Source organism: Phyllobates terribilis, unplaced genomic scaffold (genome assembly GCF_046119375.1).
Source record: "Phyllobates terribilis strain yellow unplaced genomic scaffold, ASM4611937v1 Scaffold_2__4_contigs__length_985480577, whole genome shotgun sequence".
In the NCBI taxonomy this organism is placed as follows: domain Eukaryota; kingdom Metazoa; phylum Chordata; class Amphibia; order Anura; family Dendrobatidae; genus Phyllobates; species Phyllobates terribilis.
In genome coordinates this window covers 412,912,216-412,935,835 of record NW_027362762.1, presented here as the reverse complement: position 1 = coordinate 412,935,835, position 23,620 = coordinate 412,912,216, and the positions used below count along the sequence as shown (strand labels likewise).

The following is a 23,620-nucleotide window of genomic DNA, read 5'->3' as shown; positions in this document are numbered from 1 at the left end:
TGTATGGAGAAGCATGGGCCAATATACTGTATGGAGCAGCATTACAAGGGGCCTATTTACAATATGGAGCAGCATCATATGGGGCTAATATACTGTATGGAGCAGCATTACATGGGGCCAATATATTGTATGGAGCTGCATTACATGGGGCCCATAATTCTGTATGGAGATGGTCACTGTATCACCTGTATATACCTGTATTACAGCATATACAGGTACTCTGTATATGCTGTAATGTCACCAGTGATCACTGTATTACCTGTACACTACATACAGGGCTCCTGGGTATAATGTCACCTGTGATCCCTGTATTACCTGTACACTGAAACTATATACAGAGTTCCTGTGTATAATGTCACCAGTGATAATATTAGTGTTATTAGTATTGTGTTTTTTATTAATGACCACTATTGTAGTATTCGGTCACTATGTAGTAGTAATATATGACCTGGTCATGGTGTGACAGTATTATTCAGTCTCTATGTGGTCTGATCACAGTGTGGTGGTATTGCTCTTGGTATAGTGGACTGTGTTGTGTATGGCGGCCATTTGTTCTCTCTGATATCAATAAGGGGAAGATTCTTAATTTACAATAGAGATTAAATACTTGGATGTTTAACCCCTCCCTGTCCTGTGACTATTTCACAGTAGCAAATATGCATTTACAGGTGTTCTATGGTGAAAACAAATAATCGCCTGTCCTAAGGCCCCATTCACACATTCAGTATTTGGTCAGTATTTTACATCAATGTGGATCGGTGATGATTTGTTTTCATCAAAGAACCCTTTAATGCAAATTACCGTAATTTCGTGTGCATCCTAGTTATAGTATGCGCACAGTAGATGTGCAGGAGCCGTCTGTGTTTTACAGTCGATGCTCCACTATAACGGGAATAATGGCTAACAGGTATTTGCATATAGATGTAGGGTGGGCCCCTCGAGTCAATTTTCACTTTGGGCCACAGACACCCCAGTCCCACCCTGCTCTTGAGGACTGGAGTTTGGGAACACTGCTCTAGACAATACTGTCTTAAGTGCCCAGACTTACTGATGCCAATCTAAATTGCCCCAACACATAGTGTTTATAACCAAATAGGGCCATCAAATATTTATACAATGTTGTCGTCATACACATTTCACCCAATGTTGTGTAGTGTAGACCAAATGTTAATGTCAGAGTGGTAATAAAATCACACCAGAATTCCCCTTACCAATGTGTCCATCACACAAAATTACCCCTAAAACAATGCCAACCATAGGAGTAGTTGTCACTACGGCAAAGCCTTTATAGTTAAACACATTATCGCTTCAATGGTGATGCACTGTTCTATACTCTTCTTTAAACTGGAGAAACCACTTAAACGTAGTTTTTCATGTGTCAAACATTGCAAAGATTAGCGCTGATAAATTAAATTTTAAAATGGCCTATTGCATCAGGTTAGACATACATAAACCTGGGACAGTACAAGACATCCAACTCTCTCTCTCACTGAGCTTATAAAACAACTTGAGTGACATATTACAGTGGCACAGCCCCAAAGGTGTCCTGCCCTTGTTCAATCAACACATTTCATTTTATAGTAGGCTGACCTTAGGTTAATGGACCTGTGTCTTTGTCACATACAGTAACTATGTAACTATTGGCAGCTTGGTATGTATTATGCAGTACAAACAACAAAGAGACGAGAAGTTTTTTGCATCTGTATTGAACATTTTTTATGTCATTCTTTTCTTCTTTTAGCATACTAAGAGATAATATGGTTAGGGAATTCATTATGCACTGGCATTTTCAGTAATAGATCACTAGTTAAAATGCAGTTCTACACTTCAAATGAAAGTGCTTGTCAAGCTGTGGCATTTGTGAGATAAATTATAGACCACAGTCATCTCTCTTTTAGAATGGCGTCAAAAAATCACACTACATAGTAAGATATAAAAAGCAATCCAAAAATGTTTAATAGATATAAAAACACATTAGCACCATTTTCACACTTGATTCATGTGTTGCATCACCTATCTACCTTTTGTTCCTTTTTATAGTTTGCTAAATATTCATTTCACATTATCCTCAGAGTAGGTGTGATGGGCTGGGTGGTGGAACCACTGTGCCATGGCCTGAGGAAAGCCTGAAGGGGTGTGACTAGGTGCCTCACCAAGTTCAACCTCTGATATACGGTGGCTGACGATACACCGATCCGAGGAGAGACAAAGGAGCTGCGACCAGGTGTTACACCAGGACTGAACTCGAGTGGATGGCAGCTGACCCCAAGGGATTGGAGGCAGGGGCAGCAAGGAATGACAGACTTGACAAATAATGGCTGGCACACCTGGAACAGTGACTGGCACGACAGACATACAGGCTGGTACTGGCGGACACAACTGTTATCCTGGTAGGCAAGTATCGGTGGGCAAGGATAACAGACAGGCTGGTACAGATGGACATGGCTGATAGACAGGCAGGTGGGCACGGCTGATAGACAGACAGTAAGGCAGGCAAGCAGGCACCACTGTAGTACAGGACTGGTATACTGGATATGAGCACTGGGACCTGAGAACTAGCAAGCATGTTAGAACGGACAAACAACGTTGCTCAGGCACATCCCATCAGGTGGAGGGGCCTTAAATAAAAAGTGTCTCCCAGCCATTGACTGGGGACAATTTAGGATGCCCTAAGCACAGTGTCCGGGGATCTGCATGCAGTGCGTGCACCCTTGACACCAGCAGCAGAACCAGGACAGGGGCCACGACGGTGAGTGAGTCGGCATCTCTGCCGAGGGTGGGAGGCAGAAGGCAGAGACGCGGGCGCTACAGTAGATTTGGATAGCATACCAGTAAATGCTGAGTGATCTGTAACCTAATAGACTGGATAAGCGAAGCCCATAAAAAGAGAAAAAACACTGTAGTGTATAAATTATTTTATGACTATATACATTTGAATATATCCAAGCCATATACTGTATCCAGTGTATACATGAGAAGATTTTCCTGGTACATGTGGGTGTACTCATCAAATATGGTGTGAACAGAACATAGCTGAGTGACATGAATGTCTGTCAGGAGTTTGAAACTATACTATAAAGTAAAAACAGCAATGTAAATATGAGCGTAAAATGGTGATCAAATGGTAAAAAAGGCTTCAATGACTCAGTAATTATGTGCTGTGATAAAAAAAAATATGTTTTCAATACAAGCATCCAACATTACAATGCAATTTACCAATTTTATAAGCTTGGGCATCAAAATGTTTATTGAATACTGATGCTTACCATCCATATCAAGGCGTTGCATAATGATAGCCAACTCGACTTCACTGGGCATGTACCCCAACGATCGCATTGCCATACCAAGTTCTTGTTTTGAAATAAAACCATTTCCATCTCGATCCAGTACTCGAAAGGCTTCGCGGATTTCTGTCATAAAAGAGATTGAAACTGTTGACAATGTAGTCATTTGTACTTTGCTAATCAATAGCTGCAATATGACTCTTTCACTGCTAGCATCAGTGCTCCAAAAGAGTATGTTCTGATATTGATATAGCTGTAGGCAGGTAAATAGACTGGGGAAAAGCAGGGGTTTGGAAGAAATTTACAAGCTTTTTTTACAGAAATGAAATAAAATCCCCTAATTAAAGTGATTTGTACAGTTGAATAATTTTCTATGCTGGACAAAATGATTTAAAAATGAAAGTTTAGTAACTCTTTAAACCTGTCACTTGCTCAAAACATTGAGGTAAATATCTTGTAAAAATCCATAAGCTTCCCTGATTCTGCTGCTCTTCTCCGTTTTGTGCTGTGTTGCTCCATTGCAGAAATAATCACATTTCTTGGTGTTGGAGTGCAGTATGTGATATCTCTGCTTGCAGTCCAACTTTAGTGTTTCTTCAGCTTTTTCTCTAGGGGCATTTGCTTTCACCTAGATGCTACTCGTCACAACTCAACAGGTGGTCTTGTAGTCTCAGACACTGGCAAGCTATTATTAGCAGAATCTGGGGGAAGAGTGAAATTGCGCACCCTCAGATTACTCTGAAGAAGCACCCACTTGGTCTGCAAGCAGAGATTTCACATATTGCGCTCAGATCACACACTGATCAAATCCTGATCAGAGTCTGAAAAGAGTGTGTTAGCATAATCAGACCAATTTTCTCGGATGTGGAGTAACTTGCTGTGTGACCTTAGCCTAATATAGGGCAATTAACATCTGTCTCAGGGTTTTGCCTTTGCTTCTACCAATACATTAGTTTATACGTTGATCATAATGGGTTTGTGTCCTCTTTGGACCTTAAAACTTTGAACTATGATTCTCTGTATAACAAGGTCACTATTTCTCTAAAGCAGTTGTGAAACCTGATGATCTAATAATTCACTGCAGAAAGAACTCCTTTGAACAATTCTTGGGAAAATCAATAAAGGGGATTTTACCACTTTTATCACTCTATAGCCAAATGTGCATTAAAAAAATAACAACACTCCTGTATTGCACTGGCTGGGTCATCTGCTGCTCTTTACTCATTCAGCTTGGTCGGCATTAGTGTTGAGCCTCCCCCGTACTGTTCGAGTTCGGTTCGGTTCGTCGAACACCCGTGTGTTCGCCGAACTGTTCGTCGAACTGTTCGTCGAACACCGTTAAAACCAATGGCAGGCAAACAAAAACACATAGAAACACATAGAAAACACCTTCAAAGGTGTCCAAAAGCTGACAAACTGCTCAGAAGACACAACTAACACATGGAAAAGTGACAAGTACATATAGTCATGAGAAAAGAAAAGAGGTGGAGGAGTAAAAGGAGGGGGAGACACAGATATAGGCATGTCATGCCCTTCTAAAATCCAAAAAGTGAGAAGCCGACACGTTCAGTCCGCTCCTGCCCGTGCCACCTCCGTGTCGCCGGGTTTGTGCCAGAGCCGCGGTGAACCCTGACAGCCAGCCCCCCTCTCCCAATACTGGTGCCTGTCCGCTGGTGGGTCGAGCGAGCCCCCCTGTGGTGGAGGCAGCTCTAAGCTTTTTAATTTAAATTGTCTCTCTAATTTGAATGAATACACTTTAAATCCATTTACAAGGATCTATTGGAGGGCAAGTCTCATGCCAGCAGCCGCGTAATTCCAGCTCCAGTAGCGTCCACTAAAGCTGCTGCAGTTAAAAAGCTTTTATAAGGATCGAGCTCGGCTGTCCACCGCAAGGCATCCTATTGCCAGTCCCAGCCCCTATGCCTTGGGGTGCCTCCTGATGCTCTTCACTGAGTATCCCGTGGTCCCGAAGCATTTCCTTTGAAAAAATTAAGTGTCCAAAATACAGGTGGTGTAGCTTGCTTAACAGCCGGGATAATCCGCTGACTAGCAAACACTGCTACTAGGCACAAAGTATTTCCTGGGCTAGATGCAGTTAAAAATTTGTAATTAGATACTCTCGTTGGATGCTGAGAAAGCATTCCATAGAGTCTCCTGGCACGCCATATATGATTCTCTTAAAAAGCTTGGGGTAGGGGTCTAGGGGACCCTTTTATAGCCAAAATCACGGCCCTGTATCGCAATACGTCACCTAGGCTGAAGATAAATGGAACTGTAGCACCCTGAGGAATCGGTTGCTACAGAGGTATTGCACCTCACCCAGAGGTGTGATATCTCACTCTCAGGTAAGGATGGAGTGTGGATCAGGACCCGACACCTGCATGCATTACACCACATTGCCGTGGGGCAGGGCGACCAATATGCCCCTGAGATGGGCACGACAGTCCCTGTCCCTGGCTGGAGTGGGGGGAGGGAACACTGAGGAAGGGGAACCCTGTAGTGTAGGAGCAGGGAGGAAGCAGTTCCTGGGTGCATTGAGAAGGGAGTATAAAAGGTGGGCACCATCTTTGTTCAGTGCAGAGAAGTCTGAGCAGAAGTGGCAGGGAGCAGGGGCTCTGCATGAGCTCTGCTCCGGAGGCGGGCCTAGTAACAGAGGCCCAGGCCTGGAAGAGGGAGAAGGAAGGAAGAGGAGCGGAGAAGGCTCCAGGAACGTGGAACGAAGGGATCCCAGGGGTGCGGACGGGCGAGTCGCCACCGCACGCCCGAATCCACCTGCATGGAGGGGTCAGGCCAAAGGGGGAGACCGGTCCCCGAAACTAGTGGAGGCAGGAAACGACCCTCAGCTAGAAACCGGAGGCTGTGACATTTTATGTGGCGCAGCCCCTCGCTACACCCGCTAGGAGGGCAGCACATAGGGTCAGGGAAACTGGCGCCAAGTTTACCAAGAGGAGGCCCGAGGCAGCCGGACAGAAGGGTTGGTAAGAAAGGCCAGACAAAGGACACACAAAGGGGGTCCTGTGAAGCGCTCCAAAGTTATCTGGGAGTTGTCTGAGCCCCTCACCTGGTGAGCACAGTACGACGTGGGCAGCCGTTACCTGCAGACGTGGTCTGGATAATAAGAACTGTGAGTAAAGGCCCTGGACTGCATCACTGACTCCGTGTCGTTACTGCTGCTGCCCTGCACCATCACCCCCATCCTCCGCATACACTGCCCTGAGGCTATACTCCTCCCGTGGGGAGTTATGCTACGCTCTGCTGCACCCACAACACCAGCCTCAGCGGTCTGCCCTGCAGCGGCGGTTCACTCTGACCGCAATCCACGGGTGGCGTAGTCGGACATTTAAACATCAAAACCACATAAATAGTTCCGCCACTGGTTTGACCACCCTGAGCCACGGAACCGGGTCGCCGCCACGAAGACTACAACCACCAGCATCCACCAAAAAGGGTCCAGCTCCGGGTGTCCCAAGGCCCAGGGGGTGCATCAGAACATTTTCATCACCTTTCACAATCACCAATGGGACAAGGCAGGGATGTCCTCTGTCCCCTCTCTTATACATCCTAGTGACGGAGCACCTGCTCTCATCAATTCGCCATAACCCCAATATTAGGTGGATTGAGGTGGGAGGCACCGAGTACAAGTGCTCTCTATTTGCTGATGATGTACTAGTATATATCACTCAATCACATATATCCATCCATGCTGTTGTGGCTGAAATAGATCACTTTGTTACATGGTCAAATTTTAAAATCAATGCAGTGAAGTCTGAGGCCCTCGATGTCTCCCTCCCCAAATCCATATAGGATTCCATCCAGTCCAACTTTCCCTTTGCCTGGCCCTCACAGGGTATCAAATACTTAGGAATTCCTATTCATAGAGACCTCTCCCATCTATGTTATCTTAATTTTGGGCCCTTTATTGAACAACTCCATACAGACCACGGTTGGCAAGTTAGAACTGTAAGATTCACTACGTGAACCACTGGTGTTTTGTGGAAAAGCACATGTACACTGTGTTCCAAATTATTATGCAAAAAGTGTTTAGGAGTGATAAGGAAAAATTTGTTTGTTTGTCAGTTAAACTCATTGATGGTGATGTGTGTCAGGGCTCTTTATATCACTGTAAGCAATTGCAGACACCTGTGCTAATTAGTTTGGCAGGTGTGTCCAATGAAAGGCAAGACTACTTAAGAAGGCTGTCTCACATTATTAAGCAGCCTACATTTTCTGCCAAAATGGGAAAGAAAAAGGATGTGTCGGCTGCTGGGAAGCAACAAATTGTGGAGTGTTTAGGTCAAGGCATGACTACAATCAACATTGTGCGATGATCAGGATGAAGTGTCTTGGCAATCAAGAAGTATGTAGCTGATTCACAGTACACACGTGTGCGTGCTGATAAAGGCAAATTGAGGACTCTTTCCTACAGGCAATTACGTCAGGTTAAAAGAGCAGCAGCAAAAAAGCCTTGTCATAGCAGCAGACAAGTTTTTGAAGCTGCTGGTGCCTCCAACGTCCCCCGAACAACAAGATGCAGGGTCCTTCAGAGGTTTGCAGCTGTGCATATGCCATCCTGTCGACCTCCTCTATCCACTTCACACAAGCAGAAACGGCTCCAGTGGGCCAAACATTACATGAAGACTGATTTCAAAACTGTTTTGTTCACGGATGAGTGCCGTGCAGCGCTCGATGGTCCAGATGGATGGAGTGGAGGATGGCTGGTTGATGGACACCCCACGCAAACACGGCTACAGCGCCAACAAGGAGGAGGTGGAGTAATGTTTTGGGCTGGAATCATGGGGAGAGAGATTGTCGGCCCCTTTAGGATCCCTGAAGGCGCTAAAGATGAACTCCATAATGTATGTGGATTTTCTCAAACAGCACTTCCTGCCATGGTTCAAGAAGAAGAACCATGTATTTCACAGCAAGATCATTTTTTTGCATGATAATGCACCATCTCATGCTGCACATAAAACATCTGCATCTCTGGCTGATATGGGCATAAAAGGGAACAAACTTAAGGTTTGACCCCCATGCTCCCCTGACCTCTACCCATTCAGAACCTCTGGAGCATCATCAAAAGGAGTGTCTATGATGGCGGGAGGCAGTTCACATCTAAGCAACAGCTCTGGGAGGGTATTCTGTCCTCATGCAAAACAATTGAAGCAGAAACCATCCAAAACCTGACAAATTCAATGGACGAGAGAGTTCAGAAGCTCCTTTCGAACAAGGGGTCCTATGTGAAAATGTAACATCACCTAGAATAAAGTTTTGAGTTGAAAACTGTTTGATTTCAGTTTCTAATAACCTGCTAATGCTTATAATTTCAAAAATGACCATTTTTTTGGTCTTTATTAAAATGAAAAGGTTGATCGAAAAGTTTGGGGGATCTAAGAGTGTGGCAACCCAGTAGTCATGATTACTTCGAATTCTGACAATATGAGGGTCATGTTGCAGGTAGTGCAGCAAGAAGGCACTTATGTGTCTTGCGCATCTAGGAGACCCAAAATTATTTTCCGGGCTAGATGCAGCTAAAAATTATTATTAATTTTAAATCTGGTGGAGCTTAGTATAGATGGGCTAATAGGATCAGTGCTGCACACTGCTACAAAGCCCAAATTATTTTCCAGTCAAGATACAGATAAACATGATTAGTAATTTGAAAGCTTAAAACGGTTGGTAGGGTGATTTTAACCAATCATCAAGCTTTTACTCTCCCCAGGATGACACAGGGGTAGAAAAGTCGTTTCGGATCCATGATTTGTTCATCTTTATGAACGTGAGTCTGTCTACATTATCAGTGGAGAGCCGCGTGCGCTTATCTGTCAGCACACCACCAGCAGCGCTGAACACACGTTCAGACAGAACGCTGGCTGCGGGGCATGACAAGATCTCCAAGGCGTAAGTGGCTAGCTCCGGCCATTTATCCAGATTGGAAGCCCAAAAAGAGCAAGGGTCCAGTGACACAGTCATGGCTTCAATGTTTACTTGGAGATACTCCTGTACCATCGTCTCTAGACGTTGACTATGTGTCAGACTTCTTGTCTCCTGTGGCCTTGCAAAGGATGGGCTAAAAAAGTGGTGAAATGATTCCGCAAAATTGATGTTACCAGCAGATACTGTGGTTCTGTTACGGTTTGAGTGCTGAACACTTGACGGTCCCACGGTTGGCAAGTTGGAACTGTGAGATTCACTACGTGCACCACTGGTGTTTTGTGGAAAAGCACATGTAAGATTCTGCAACAGTCTCTGCTGATACTCCTGCATGCGTGCATCCCTTTCTATGGCAGGAATAATTTCTGCAAATTTACTTTTGTACCGGGGATCTAACAGTGTGGCAACCCAGTAGTCAGGATTATTTCTAATTCTCACAATTCGAGGGTCATGTTGCAGGTAGTGCAGCAAGAAGGCACTCATGTGTGTTGCGCATCCAGGAGCACCAAGTCCCTGTTGTGTTGGTCGCGAGGTAACAATCATGCTTCCTTCCTCTGTCCTCTCCCCCCAACCTCGCACAACAGAAATGTGATCAAGGTCTCCCTCATCTGATGAGTCTTCCATCAGTTCGTCCTCCACTTCTTCCTGGGCTCCTGCACCTTCCTCACTAGTTTGGCTGCTACCATGCGCCCTGGTAAAACCATCTCCCCCACCCTCGCATACCTGCCGCCTTGGTGCTGCCGACCGTCTGGACCTTGCAGATGTTAGCCCTTCCGCATACAACTCCTCCTCCTCTACTTCCTCCACCTCCTCTTGTGCCACCACCTGACTCAGAATTCTGTTTAACATGTGCTCCAGCATGTAAATCACCGGAATAGTCATGCTGATAATGGCATCGTCAGCACTAAACATCTTCGTCGCCATTTCAAAACTGTGCAGAAGGGTGCATAGGTCCCTGATCTGAGACCACTCCTCCAGCGTGATTTGCCCCACCTCCGGATCTCGTTGGCCCAGGCTATACGTCAGAACGTATTGCACCAGGGCTTGTCGGTGCTGCCACAGTCGCTGCAACATGTGCAGAGTTGAATTCCACCGGGTAGGCACATCGCATTTTAGCCGGTGAAGTGGCAGGCCCAACGACTTCTGTAGAGATGTAAGTCGCTGAGCTGCGGGATGCGAACGGCGGAAGTGAGCACACAGCGACCGTGCCCTCTGCAGAAGGCTATCTAGTCTGGGATAGTGGGCTAAAAATTGCTGGACAACCAGGTTCAACACGTGAGCCATACAAGGCACGTGTGTGACATTGCCCCGGCAAAGGGCCGCACCCAGGTTTGCAGCATTGTCGCACACGGCCTTCCCTGGTTTCAGGTCCAGTGGAGACAACCATTCATGAAATTGGTTCTCCAGAGCTGACCACAACTCCTCAGCTGTGTGACTCACATTTCCCAGACATTTCAAAGTAAAAACCGCCTGATGACGTTGAGCCCTACTGCCAGCATAGTAAGGAGGTGTGCAGGATCCCTTCTGCGCAGTTAGAAAGCTTGTGGCATGACCAGACAGGCTTTGGGTGCAGGTGGAAGACCGAGAGGAGGTTGAGGAGGCAGAAGCAGTGGAGGAACTTTGACATAAAGAGGATTGACGCACAACTCGTGGGGACGGCAAGACTTGGACAGCAGCCCCTTGTCCTGCTGTCACCATAGTTACCCAGTGCCCAGTCAGCGACATGTAACGCCCCTGTCCATGCCTACTCGTCCAAGTGTCTGTGGTGAAATGCACCCTGTCACACAGAGTTTCTCAAAGAAGCGGTGATGTTGTGTGCGACATGCTGGTGGAGCGCAGGCACACCTTTCTTTGAGAAGTAGTGCCGACTGGGCATCTGGTACTGGGGTACTGCGACGGACATAAGGTCTCGAAAATCCTCTGTGTCCACCAGGCGGAAAGGCAGCATTTCTGTAGCCAAGAGCTTGCAGACGGTGAAATTCAACCTCTTAGCTTTCTCATGGCTAGGAGGAAATGGTCTTTTACTTGTCCACATCTGAGGGACCGAGGGCTGGCTATTGTGCTTAGACGGGGCTGATAAGGGTGTCCCCGGCAAACTGCCGGTCTGTGAGGAAGATGCAGGCGGACATGTTAGGTTGCCTTGATCCAAAGGTGGTGCTATCGATGTCGGACAGCGCTCAACACCAGCTGGTGTTACCACCTCCAAAGAAAATGATGACCTGCCAATCACGCTGGCTGTTGCGGGTAAAGAGGTGGCAGGTCTGCGCCCCAAAACAGGTGTGACTGCTGTCCCCCCAGTCACAGAGGATGAAGAGGCCGCGGATGCACAAGATATGGCAGACGGTGGTTGGCCCGGCCGGCTAGGCCGCATTGTAGCACACTGAGCTTCCCACTGCAACTTATGCTTCATGTCCATGTGCCGGTTCATGCATGAAGTACTCAAACTATGTATTTTTTGGCCTCTACTTAGCTTTTGCTGACAAATGTTACAGATAACACGAGTTGGGTCATCTTTATCGATCTGAAAAAATGCCCAGGCTATGCAAGGCTTAGCACCCATGCGACCTGAAGAGCCACCATGACTTGTGGTGAGAGGCAGAGTTGTGTTTGAGGATGCAGTTGTTGACGTGCTTCCAGTACTACGTCTCTGTCCAGGAAGGCGCAACCTGACCTCGTCGTCACTAGCATCTTCCTCCACCTCCTCTGCTGACCTCATCTCTTGGCTGACTGTGGGTTGACAGTAAGTGGGATCTCCAACCTCATCATCATCACCCTGTGCGTTATCACACCCGTCGTCCTCAGAGCCAACCTGTTCCTGCCCTGACAAAAAACTAAAGTTGTCGCTCCAATCAGGTATTTGAGTCTCATCATCGTCTTCCTCATTGTCTCCACCAACAGGAGTTACAGTTTGGGAATGAGGGTCTACATTATGGTCAGAACCTTCTGCGTCTGGTCCTGGATCCGATTCATAAAGATTCTGGGCATCAGTGCAGATCATTTCCTCGTCTGGATTCACAGAAGCGCTGGAGTCGACCTCTGATTCCCAGGCTATAGTATGAGTAAACAGCTCTGCAGACTCAACCATCTGTTCTACCTCATACTCAGACGGGCAGCTGGAGATTTGGGAGCTGTGAGGAAGCAAGTGTGATTGGGGTGACACCTTTGAGGACTGGAGTATTTGTGATGTTGAAGTTGATGTGGAGGAGAGCCCACTTAAAGGAGCACTTGATATCCGTTGAAGCACCTGCTGTTTTTGTGCCTCATCTGGAATTTGTAGCGATTGGCGTGGCCGTAAGAAAGGGATCTTATCACATTGTCCGCTAAAAGAAGTAGACATTTTAGTTTGGCTGGAAGATGGTCTTTCTTCTACACCTACCCCACGGACACAACCTTTTTTCCCCTTCCTAACACGCCTATTCCCCTTTCCACGAGCCGCAGGCCTTTTTCCACTCATTTTGGTGGTTAACTAATTCAAAACTCTGGAGTTGTTTGCACAAAAAAACAATGGATGGGAACCGAGAAGAGCTGAGTGGCCAAACTGTGGTATTAGGCCAAAACTATTGGCTGGGTTAGATGCAGAAAAAAATTATATTCAATTTGCAACCTGATGGAGGTCAGTATAGATGGACTAATAGAGAAAGTCCCACACACAGCTAGAAGCCCAAATATTTTTTAGAGGTAGATGCAGAAAAAAATTATATTCAGTTTGCAACCTGATGGAGGTCAGTACAGATGGACTAATAGAGAAAGTCCCACACACTGCTAGAAGGCCAAATATTTTTTCAGAGCTGGATGCAGATAAAAATTATTTTTAATTTGCAACCTGATGGAGGTCAGTATAGATGGACTAATAGAGAAAGTCCCACACACTGCTAGAAGGCCAAATATTTTTTCAGAGCTGGATGCAGATAAAAATTATTTTTAATTTGCAACCTGATGGAGGTCAGTATAGATGGACTAATAGAGAAAGTCCCACACACTGCTAGAAGGCCAAATATTTTTTCAGAGCTGGATGCAGATAAAAATTATTTTTAATTTGCAACCTGATGGAGGTCAGTATAGATGGACTAATAGAGAAAGTCCCACACACTGCTAGAAGGCCAAATATTTTTTCAGAGCTAGATGCAGAAAAAAAATATATTCAGTTTGCAACCTGATGGAGGTCAGTATAGATGGACTAATAGAACAAGTCCCACACACAGCTAGAAGCCCAAATATTTTTTCAGAGGTAGATGCAGAAAAAAATTATATTCAGTTTGCAACCTGATGGAGGTCTGTATAGATGGATTAATAGAACAAGTCCCACACACAGCTAGAAGCCCAATATTTTTTTCAGAGGTAGATGCAGAAAAAAAATATATTCAGTTTGCAACCTGATGGAGGTCAGTATAGATGGACTAATAGAACAAGTCCCACACACTGCTAGAAGCCCAAATATTTTTTCAGAGGTAGATGCAGAAAAAAATTATATTCAGTTTGCAACCTGATGGAGGTCTGTATAGATGGATTAATAGAACAAGTCCCACACACAGCTAGAAGCCCAATATTTTTTCAGAGGTAGATGCAGAAAAAAAATATATTCAGTTTGCAACCTGATGGAGGTCAGTGTAGATGGACTAATAGAGAAAGTCCCACACACTGCTAGAAGGCCAAATATTTTTTCAGAGCTAGATGCAGACAAAAAATTATTTTTAATTTGCAACCTGATGGAGGTCAGTATAGATGGACTAATAGAGAAAGTCCCACACACTGCTAGAAGGCCAAATATTTTTTCAGAGCTGGATGCAGATAAAAATTATTTTTAATTTGCAACCTGATGGAGGTCAGTATAGATGGACTAATAGAGAAAGTCCCACACACTGCTAGAAGGCCAAATATTTTTTCAGAGCTAGATGCAGACAAAAAATTATTTTCAGTTTGCAACCTGATGGAGGTCAGTATAGATGGACTAATAGAACAAGTCCCACACACAGCTAGAAGCCCAAATATTTTTTCAGAGGTAGATGCAGAAAAAAATTATATTCAGTTTGCAACCTGATGGAGGTCTGTATAGATGGATTAATAGAACAAGTCCCACACACAGCTAGAAGCCCAATATTTTTTCAGAGGTAGATGCAGAAAAAAATATATTCAGTTTGCAACCTGATGGAGGTCAGTATAGATGGACTAATAGAGAAAGTCCCACACACTGCTAGAAGGCCAAATATTTTTTCAGAGCTAGATGCAGACAAAAAAATATTTTTAATTTGCAACCTGATGGAGGTCAGTAGAGATGGACTAATAGAGAAAGTCCCACACACTGCTAGAAGGCCAAATATTTTTTCAGAGCTGGATGCAGATAAAAATTATTTTTAATTTGCAACCTGATGGAGGTCAGTATAGATGGACTAATAGAGAAAGTCCCACACACTGCTAGAAGGCCAAATATTTTTTCAGAGCTGGATGCAGATAAAAATTATTTTTAATTTGCAACCTGATGGAGGTCAGTATAGATGGACTAATAGAGAAAGTCCCACACACTGCTAGAAGGCCAAATATTTTTTCAGAGCTAGATGCAGACAAAAAATTATTTTCAGTTTGCAACCTGATGGAGGTCAGTATAGATGGACTAATAGAACAAGTCCCACACACAGCTAGAAGCCCAAATATTTTTTCAGAGGTAGATGCAGAAAAAAATTATATTCAGTTTGCAACCTGATGGAGGTCTGTATAGATGGATTAATAGAACAAGTCCCACACACAGCTAGAAGCCCAATATTTTTTCAGAGGTAGATGCAGAAAAAAATATATTCAGTTTGCAACCTGATGGAGGTCAGTATAGATGGACTAATAGAGAAAGTCCCACACACTGCTAGAAGGCCAAATATTTTTTCAGAGCTAGATGCAGACAAAAAAATATTTTTAATTTGCAACCTGATGGAGGTCAGTAGAGATGGACTAATAGAGAAAGTCCCACACACTGCTAGAAGGCCAAATATTTTTTCAGAGCTGGATGCAGATAAAAATTATTTTTAATTTGCAACCTGATGGAGGTCAGTATAGATGGACTAATAGAGAAAGTCCCACACACTGCTAGAAGGCCAAATATTTTTTCAGAGCTGGATGCAGATAAAAATTATTTTTAATTTGCAACCTGATGGAGGTCAGTATAGATGGACTAATAGAGAAAGTCCCACACACTGCTAGAAGGCCAAATATTTTTTCAGAGGTAGATGCAGACAAAAAATTATTTTCAGTTTGCAACCTGATGGAGGTCAGTATAGATGGACTAATAGAACAAGTCCCACACACTGCTAGAAGCCCAAATATTTTTTCAGAGGTAGATGCAGAAAAAAATTATATTCAGTTTGCAACCTGATGGAGGTCTGTATAGATGGATTAAAAGAACAAGTCCCACACACAGCTAGAAGCCCAATATTTTTTCAGAGGTAGATGCAGAAAAAAAATATATTCAGTTTGCAACCTGATGGAGGTCAGTATAGATGGACTAATAGAGAAAGTCCCACACACTGCTAGAAGGCCAAATATTTTTTCAGAGCTAGATGCAGAAAAAAATTATATTCAGTTTGCAACCTGATGGAGGTCAGTATTGATGGACTAATAGAACAAGTCCCACACACTGCTAGAAGCCCAAATATTTTTTCAGAGCTAGATGCAGAAAAAAATTATATTCAATTTGCAACCTGATGGAGGTCAGTATAGATGGACTAATAGAATGATGCTATGCCCAAAAGATTTTACTTCACTAGGTGCAGTAAAAAAATTGGTATTCTATACACAGGTGGTATATCTTGCAACACAGATAGGCTACTCCACTGACTAACACACTCTGCAATAGGCCAAAAAGGATTAGCTTTGCTAGATTCAGCCAAATGCTGTGAAAAAAACTTGCACAGCACTGGCACAGACCTGCCTGGCAAAAACTGATAGGAACTGATGTAACCTAGTCCTGAAAAGGACTGCAATTACAATTAGTCTTTACTCCCACAATCTATCTATTTAAGAGCACAGACCTGCCTGATAAAAGTCGTAGGAAATGCTGTAACCTAGTCCTTAAAAGGACTGCAATCACAACTATTCTCTACTCCCAAGCTATCTGTAGATTTGTGCGAAAATTGGCTTGAAATTAACAAGGTATAGCGCACACAGCAACAGCGGTGCCGTCTAACACGCAGCTGCAGCAGTGAGAAAATGGTGGCGACGGGGAAAATGGCTTGGTCTTATAGGTCATGGACATGTGACATACACTGCCAGTGACACATGCCCTTGCTTGTGTGAAAAAAAGCAGTTCGCTCCGTGTGTGTGACGCGCCCCCTGGGCCAGTGTTGTTTGGGGGATACCCGGAGCCGGATCAGATGGGGGTTGTAGTCTCCGAGTGGCGGTGACCCGGTCCGTGCCCAGGGTGTCAAGCTCAGTGTGTGGCAGTCCTACAGATGTTGCTGGATGTTCTTTAGTGTCGACTATGCCACCCGTTGATTTGCGGTCACTACGGCCGCCGCTGCAGCAGGGTCCGCTGAGGCTGGTGGTGTGTGTGCAGCTCAGGTAGTATAACCCCCAATGGGAGGGGTATAGCCTCAGGGGGTCAGTTGTAGAGGGTGGTGGTTGTGGTGGTGCAGTGAGAGTGGTAATAAGACTCCGAGTCGGGCTGTGCAGTTCAGGGTTTTACTTACTGCTTTTGTGTTGGTCACTCCGGCCTTGAGTGACCACCCGAGCCGTGCTGCGTCCACCAGGTCCTGGACTCGGCCAACCCCCAGGTGATTCTGGAGCGTGGTCCTGAGCTCCCTTTCTGACTTGTCCTTCTCTCTGGCCTTCCCCACCAGGGATCCACCTAAGTCCGGCTCCCTCGGGCCTCTTGTTGGTAAAACCCTTGTCTCTGGGTTCCCTGACCCTATTCTTGGTTTGCCTTCCGGGTGGATTTAGTGGGTGGTCGTGGCAGATCCTGCCCACGACCTCCGGTCTCTGGCTAAGGATTAGGGCCCTCCACCAGCTTGGGATCCGGTACCCTTGTGCCAACTCTTCACCCTCTGGTCTAATTTTGGGTTCTTGGAGTTCCCTCTTCTCCCCCTCTGGGTCCTTCTTTCTCCTCTCTCTCTCTCTTGGCCTTGGAGCTGGCTGAGCTGCTCTGCTTCTCTGACTCAACTCTGACAGACTGACCCTGATCTAAGATGGTTCCCACCTTATATACTCCCTCTATGTGTGAGCTCAGGTGACCAGCACCCAATGAGCTCCTAGCATTACCCAGACTGCTCCCCCTATCTGCCCCTACACTACTGGGATGTTCCACCCCCCTCCCACTCCAGCCAGGGACAGACACTGTCGTACCTGCACATTTCTCTAGTGGGAGTACCATTGGTCTGTCCCCCGGAAATGGGATGTGTGTAGTGCATGCAGCCTACTGAGCTCAGTTCCACACTCCATCCTTACCCGGGAGTGGAATACCACACCTCTGGCTTGAGGTGTAATACCCCTGTAGCAGCCGAATCCTCAGGGTGCTACATTCCCCCCTGGTAAATCACAGCACGTCCTCGGGCTGTAAGATATAAAAACATCCAAAACATACAATTTTTTTTTCATAAACATAAACATATAAAACATCACATAAAACTTTTCATAAAAACTCTTCATAAATAACGTCCTTGGAAACACTCTTGCTCCTCCGGCCACGGTGCAACTTGTGACCGGGAAAAGCGCGACAGTCTCTTTAAGAAAAACAACAGTTTACTATAAAACCGGTAGGGGGCGCCTTAGGAAGCGCAACTATATACAAGGGGAATATGGCCGCTCTCAGTCCTCGGCCAGGTAATGGGAATAGGGACACACGGGTTAACAGTTCACTCTTGTCCCAACGGGGACTTATTTAAAGCAGCAACAGTTCACTGTACCCCGATGGGTAACTATTTACAGTCTCTTTACCGTACTTTAACGACGGCGTCCTCCTGCTCCTTCTTTGGATTTTGACCCGTCCGGGTCCTCCTGCTCCTCCTCACACCGCAGCTCCTCCTCCGTCAGGCGATGTACATGGAGGGCGTAGGGTCCTTTGGCACACTTGTGCCGGGTGAAGGTGACCTCGTCCCCTACGTACAGGTCACGACCTCTGTGTCCCTCCGGCAGATGGCTTTCTACGTCTCTGCGTGTGACAAAGACGTCGCCGGGGGTATGATGGTCTTTTATGAAGCCCCACCCATGCTGCAGGTTGAATTTAATCACAGTCCCGGTGGTACGGGGACCATGAGCTGCACGGGGGTTCCTCCTGGTCCGGCTCTTCTGCTCCGCGCTCCTTATCTGTGCTTGCTGTTCCCGGACCCGCCTCTCTCTCCGCTCCTTCTCGAAGACCTCGAGCTGCTGGCGGCAGCACTCTGCACGCTCCGCTTCGGCCGCCCGAGTCTCCTGAGTGAACCCCATGAGGTCTCCTCCGGTGGGGTCCCACTCAAACTGTGCCTCCTCTAGCGGGGGCTGGGTCCTCCTGACGGGCTTCGGAACCGGAATCAGGGGTTCATCTAGGGGTCTTTCTTTCCGGAGTCGGGGATGGTGAAACTCCGGTGGCCATATGAAGGGCTGCCCATCCGGGCACGTATGCTGGGCGAACAGGTCCTCACCCAGGTGCGGTACTTTAGGTGTTATGGGCGCTGTGGTGGTAGCGGCGCCCGGGTTGACCAGGCCTTGCGACCAGGCTTGGGGCACGCTAAAGGAAAAGGGCACCGTAAGAACGGCGGCGCCCGTGGTTACTCGGCCCTGCGACCAGGCTGGTAGCTCCGCGGAGGTAGGGGGCGCTGTTGGAATGGCGGCGCCCGGGGGTACTAGGCCTTGCGACCAGGCTGATGGTATTTCCTGCTTTGCCGCGCTCAGGGTCGAAGCGCGTGACGTCACAGGGGTCGCGGCCGCGGGTTCCGGTTGAGGCCTAGTCTGCGGCGGTGACGATGCAGCGACGGGCACGGCAGGGGGAATTTCGGGCTCTGCGACGGGGAGCTGGGGCAGGTACACGGTTTCCCGGCTCGGGGTAGAGACGTCCCCTTTACCTGCCTCCGTCCGTTCAGCTCCCTTCTCGGCGCCATCTCCGGCCTTGAGTCCTCCTGCACCATCCTCAGAGGCGGTCTGTCTCCTCGTCTCGGGTGGCGTGCTCCGCTGACGGGTTCCGGTCTGCTGGGCCATCTCTCGGCTCCACTCCGCCAACGTCTCTAGCTGCACCCGGGCCATCCTCCGTGCGAGGCCCTCCAGCGCAGTCTGTGCACACTCCCGGTCTCGGGGGAGCTGTGCCAGGACCTCCACTAGGCCTAGTGGGGTTGTTGCTTGCAGCAGGCTCCTGACCACTGGGTCGGTGCTGCCTGACTCTCCCTCCATCTCCGGGTAGGCTTTCTCTGGACTCCTCTCCAGACTTCTTGTCTCCGGGTGCGCTCTCTCCAGACTGCTCCAGGCGACACCCATCTTTGCTCTCTTGTTCTGTCTCCGCCCACATTGAGGGTGGTCCCGGGGCAACTTTGTGATTGTCAGTTCCAGGGGCAGTTCTCTTACGCTGATGGACACTTCCAGCATCACAGTCTCTGTTGGTGGGCGCGGTTTCCGCTTTTGGCGCCATTCTTCGACCTGGCCCACGATGGGAGGTGGCCTCTTGCCACCCTCTGGCACGCCCATAATGGCGTCCGCTCTTCCAAGGCGGGAAATCTTTGGAAATGGCGGGAATCGTCTCCCAGTGGCGGGAAACTCCATGGATGGCGGGAAAAAGCTGCAAATGGCGGACAACCGGCGGGAAACGACCTGTGATGGGGTCCGTTGGCGGGGACCCTCCGGAACCGGCGGGAGACTTCTTTTTAAGGTAACGGTGAACTTTTCTTCAGGCACGCAGTACCCGGTTGTTGCGGGCACGTAATCCTGCCGACTACGCCAAAGTTGACGCGCCCCCTGGGCCAGTGTTGTTTGGGGGATACCCGGAGCCGGATCAGATGGGGGTTGTAGTCTCCGAGTGGTGGTGACCCGGTCCGTGCCCAGGGTGTCAAGCTCAGTGTGTGGCAGTCCTACAGATGTTGCTGGATGTTCTTTAGTGTCGACTACGCCACCCGTTGATTTGCGGTCACTACGGCCGCCGCTGCAGCAGGGTCCGCTGAGGCTGGTGGTGTGTGTGCAGCTCAGGTAGTATAACCCCCAACGGGAGAGGTATAGCCTCAGGGGGTCAGTTGTAGAGGGTGGTGGTTGTGGTGGTGCAGTGAGAGTGGTAATAAGACTCCGAGTCGGGCTGTGCAGTTCAGGGTTTTACTTACTGCTTTTGTGTTGGTCACTCCGGCCTTGAGTGACCACCCGAGCCGTGCTGCGTCCACCAGGTCCTGGACTCGGCCAACCCCCAGGTGATTCTGGAGCGTGGTCCTGAGCTCCCTTTCTGACTTGTCCTTCTCTCTGGCCTTCCCCACCAGGGATCCACCTAAGTCCGGCTCCCTCGGGCCTCTTGTTGGTAAAACCCTTGTCTCTGTTTTCCCTGACCCTATTCTTGGTTTGACTTCTGGGTGGATTTAGTGGGTGGTCGTGGCAGATCCTGCCCACGACCTCCGGTCTCTGGCTAAGGATTAGGGCCCTCCACCAGCTTGGGATCCGGTACCCTTGTGCCAACTCTTCACCCTCTGGTCTAATTTTGGGTTCTTGGAGTTCCCTCTTCTCCCCCTCTGGGTCCTTCTTTCTCCTCTCTCTCTCTCTTGGCCTTGGAGCTGGCTGAGCTGCTCTGCTTCTCTGACTCAACTCTGACAGACTGACCCTGATCTAAGATGGTTCCCACCTTATATACTCCCTCTATGTGTGAGCTCAGGTGACCAGCACCCAATGAGCTCCTAGCATTACCCAGACTGCTCCCCCTATCTGCCCCTACACTACTGGGATGTTCCACCCCCCTCCCACTCCAGCCAGGGACAGACACTGTCGTACCTGCACATTTCTCTAGTGGGAGTACCATTGGTCTGTCCCCCGGAAATGGGATGTGTGTAGTGCATGCAGCCTACTGAGCTCAGTTCCACACTCCATCCTTACCCGGGAGTGGAATACCACACCTCTGGCTTGAGGTGTAATACCCCTGTAGCAGCCGAATCCTCAGGGTGCTACATGTGCGCTGCTGATAGGCTGACCGATTGCACCTCCCCAATGTAAATGCGGGAAAGAGAAAAAAAAATGGAGATCTTCATTATTCCTGCAGAGATCCATCCCCTGCCCCTCCCCCCACCCCGCTGTACGCTCAAACTGCGTATTAACATTAATTTTCATCATTACTGAGAAAAAATCCAGTTATGATTTTGGTGCACGAACAGTTATCGAACATAACCTCGAACAGCCGAATTTTTCTCAAATCGTTCGTGTTCGCCGAACGGCTCGAACACCGCCCAAAACAGCTCGAATTTGAGATTGGCGAACAGTTTGAGTAGAACAACGCTCATCTCTAGTCGGCATCTGACCACTGCAGCCTGTCAGTGCCCACAAGTGACCAACATGTCATCACTGTGGTGGGGTATCCATGAGTGAGCATGTACTATTTAATTTTTTTCTTATAGAACACTGGGGCCATATGTTCATTATAACAAAGGAGTGCAAATTCTTATTAACCATCCTAAACTATGTCAGTTTCCCATACCCTATCAGTAAATTCAAAATAAATAGAAGCTGACATTCCCCATTTCAAGATTTTCATTTCTGGTCTCTTCATATGCAGGACTTTAAAGGATGAAACATTTCAGAGAAACTGCATGGTTAAGATGTTTTCACTTATAAACAGATAGGGAACAACTTGTCAATCAAGCAGAGCCAGAGGAGGAGAAGATGGTGGAGAATCATCATCATGGTGACTAGTCTTCTTGTTGACAGTTCTTGTGTATACCATGTTTTCTCTAAAATGCTCCAATTTGTTAGGATAAAACATTGATATTTGCAATTAGGGAGCTTGTTCCAGATTCGTGCTGCCTATGAATCGCCTGGCAGGTCCTCTTTAAGGCCACAGCCCCACTATCAGTATTTGGTCAGTATTTGGTCAGTATTTTTTCTCAGGAGTGGGATGCAAAACCAGGAGTGGGTGATAAATGCAGAATTGGTGACTTGTTTCTATTATACCTTTTCTCTGATTGTTCCTCCCCTGGTTTTGGCTTCCACTCTTGAGAAAATATACTGACTGAATACTGACCAAATACTGATATTGGGGCCGTGGCCTAAAGAGATTTGTCACCAGGTGAAAATTGGTCGGGTTTTGCTCTTTTATTCTTGCTGCTCACCTGAATATTCCATTTTTTTAATTTGTCAAACAGTCCCAGAGATATGGGTTATTTAGTGCTCTTATACAAGGAGGTGTGGCTCACAGGATTCCCAGAGGGGATGTGACGCGCCCCTGGGCCTGCTGTGTCGTGCGGCATCGCACGCACGGGGGCTTACCCGGAGCCGGATCAGATGGGGGTAGTAGTCTCGTGGCGGTGACCCGGTCCGTGCCCAGGGAGTCAAGCTGAGCGGCAGTCTTTAGCAGTAGATGTTAGAATGTTCGACTACGCCACCCGTTGAATGCGGCTATGAAGCCGCCGCTGCAGGACAGTCCACTGAGGCCGGTGGTACGGATGTGCAGCGTGGATGGTATAACCCCCAACGGGAGGGGTATGGCCTCAGGGCAGCAGATGTGGATGATAGTGGTTGTGATGGTGCAGCAAGGAAGCTCAGAGACGTGTGGTGCAGTTTCAAGGCTTTTACTCACAGGTGTTGCTCCGGTCACTTCGGCCAAGAGTGACCACCCGAGCTGTGCTGCGTCCACCAGGTGCGGGACTCGGCCAACTCCCAGGCAGTTCCAGAGCGTGGTCCTGAGCTCCCCTCTCTTCCTTCCTACTGGCCGTCCTCACCAGGGACCCACCTATGTCCGGCTTCCTCGGGCCTTATGGGGCAAAACCTCTCTCCGGTTTTCCTGACCCTATGTGGCGTGCCTTCCGGGTGGATGTGGCGAGGGGTCGTGCCAAAGCTTGACCACGACCTCCGGTTCCTGGCTAAGGATGATTTGCCTCCACCAGCTTGGGATCCGGTACCCTTCTCTGCCAACCCTTCACCCGTTTTAGTTCACTCATGGGATCTCAAGGTTCCCTCTGCTTGCGTCTCTGGGCCTTTCTTAGTGTTCCTTTTCCTTCCTCTCTCTCTGCTTCAGGCCTGGCTCTGGAGCTGGGCCCAGACGGAGCCACAGCTCCCCCTCAGCCCTCTCTGGCTGAGCTCCTCTCTCCACTCCTCCAGGCTGAACAGACCCGGTCTTAAAATGGTGCCCACCTTATATACTCCCTCTGACACCCGAGCCCAGGTCACAATGCAACCATGGGCTTCTCCTATGCCCAGAGTCCCTCCCCTGACTGCTCCTACGCTACTGGGATGTTCCTCCCCCCCTCCCACTCCAGCCAGGGACAGACGCTGTCGTACCTGCA

The 23,620-nt window shown here is 47.8% G+C and overlaps 1 protein-coding gene across 1 annotated transcript in view; it reads right to left on the bottom strand.

Moving 5' to 3' along the window:
* The window catches only part of CALN1 (calneuron 1), an 834,322-nt gene that overhangs the window by 576,287 nt on the left and 234,415 nt on the right, over positions 1-23,620 (bottom strand). The window contains exon 3 of the mRNA XM_073665133.1: positions 3,267-3,410. Within this exon, the coding sequence (XP_073521234.1) occupies positions 3,267-3,410 (144 nt within the window). The remainder of the gene's footprint in view (positions 1-3,266; positions 3,411-23,620) is intronic.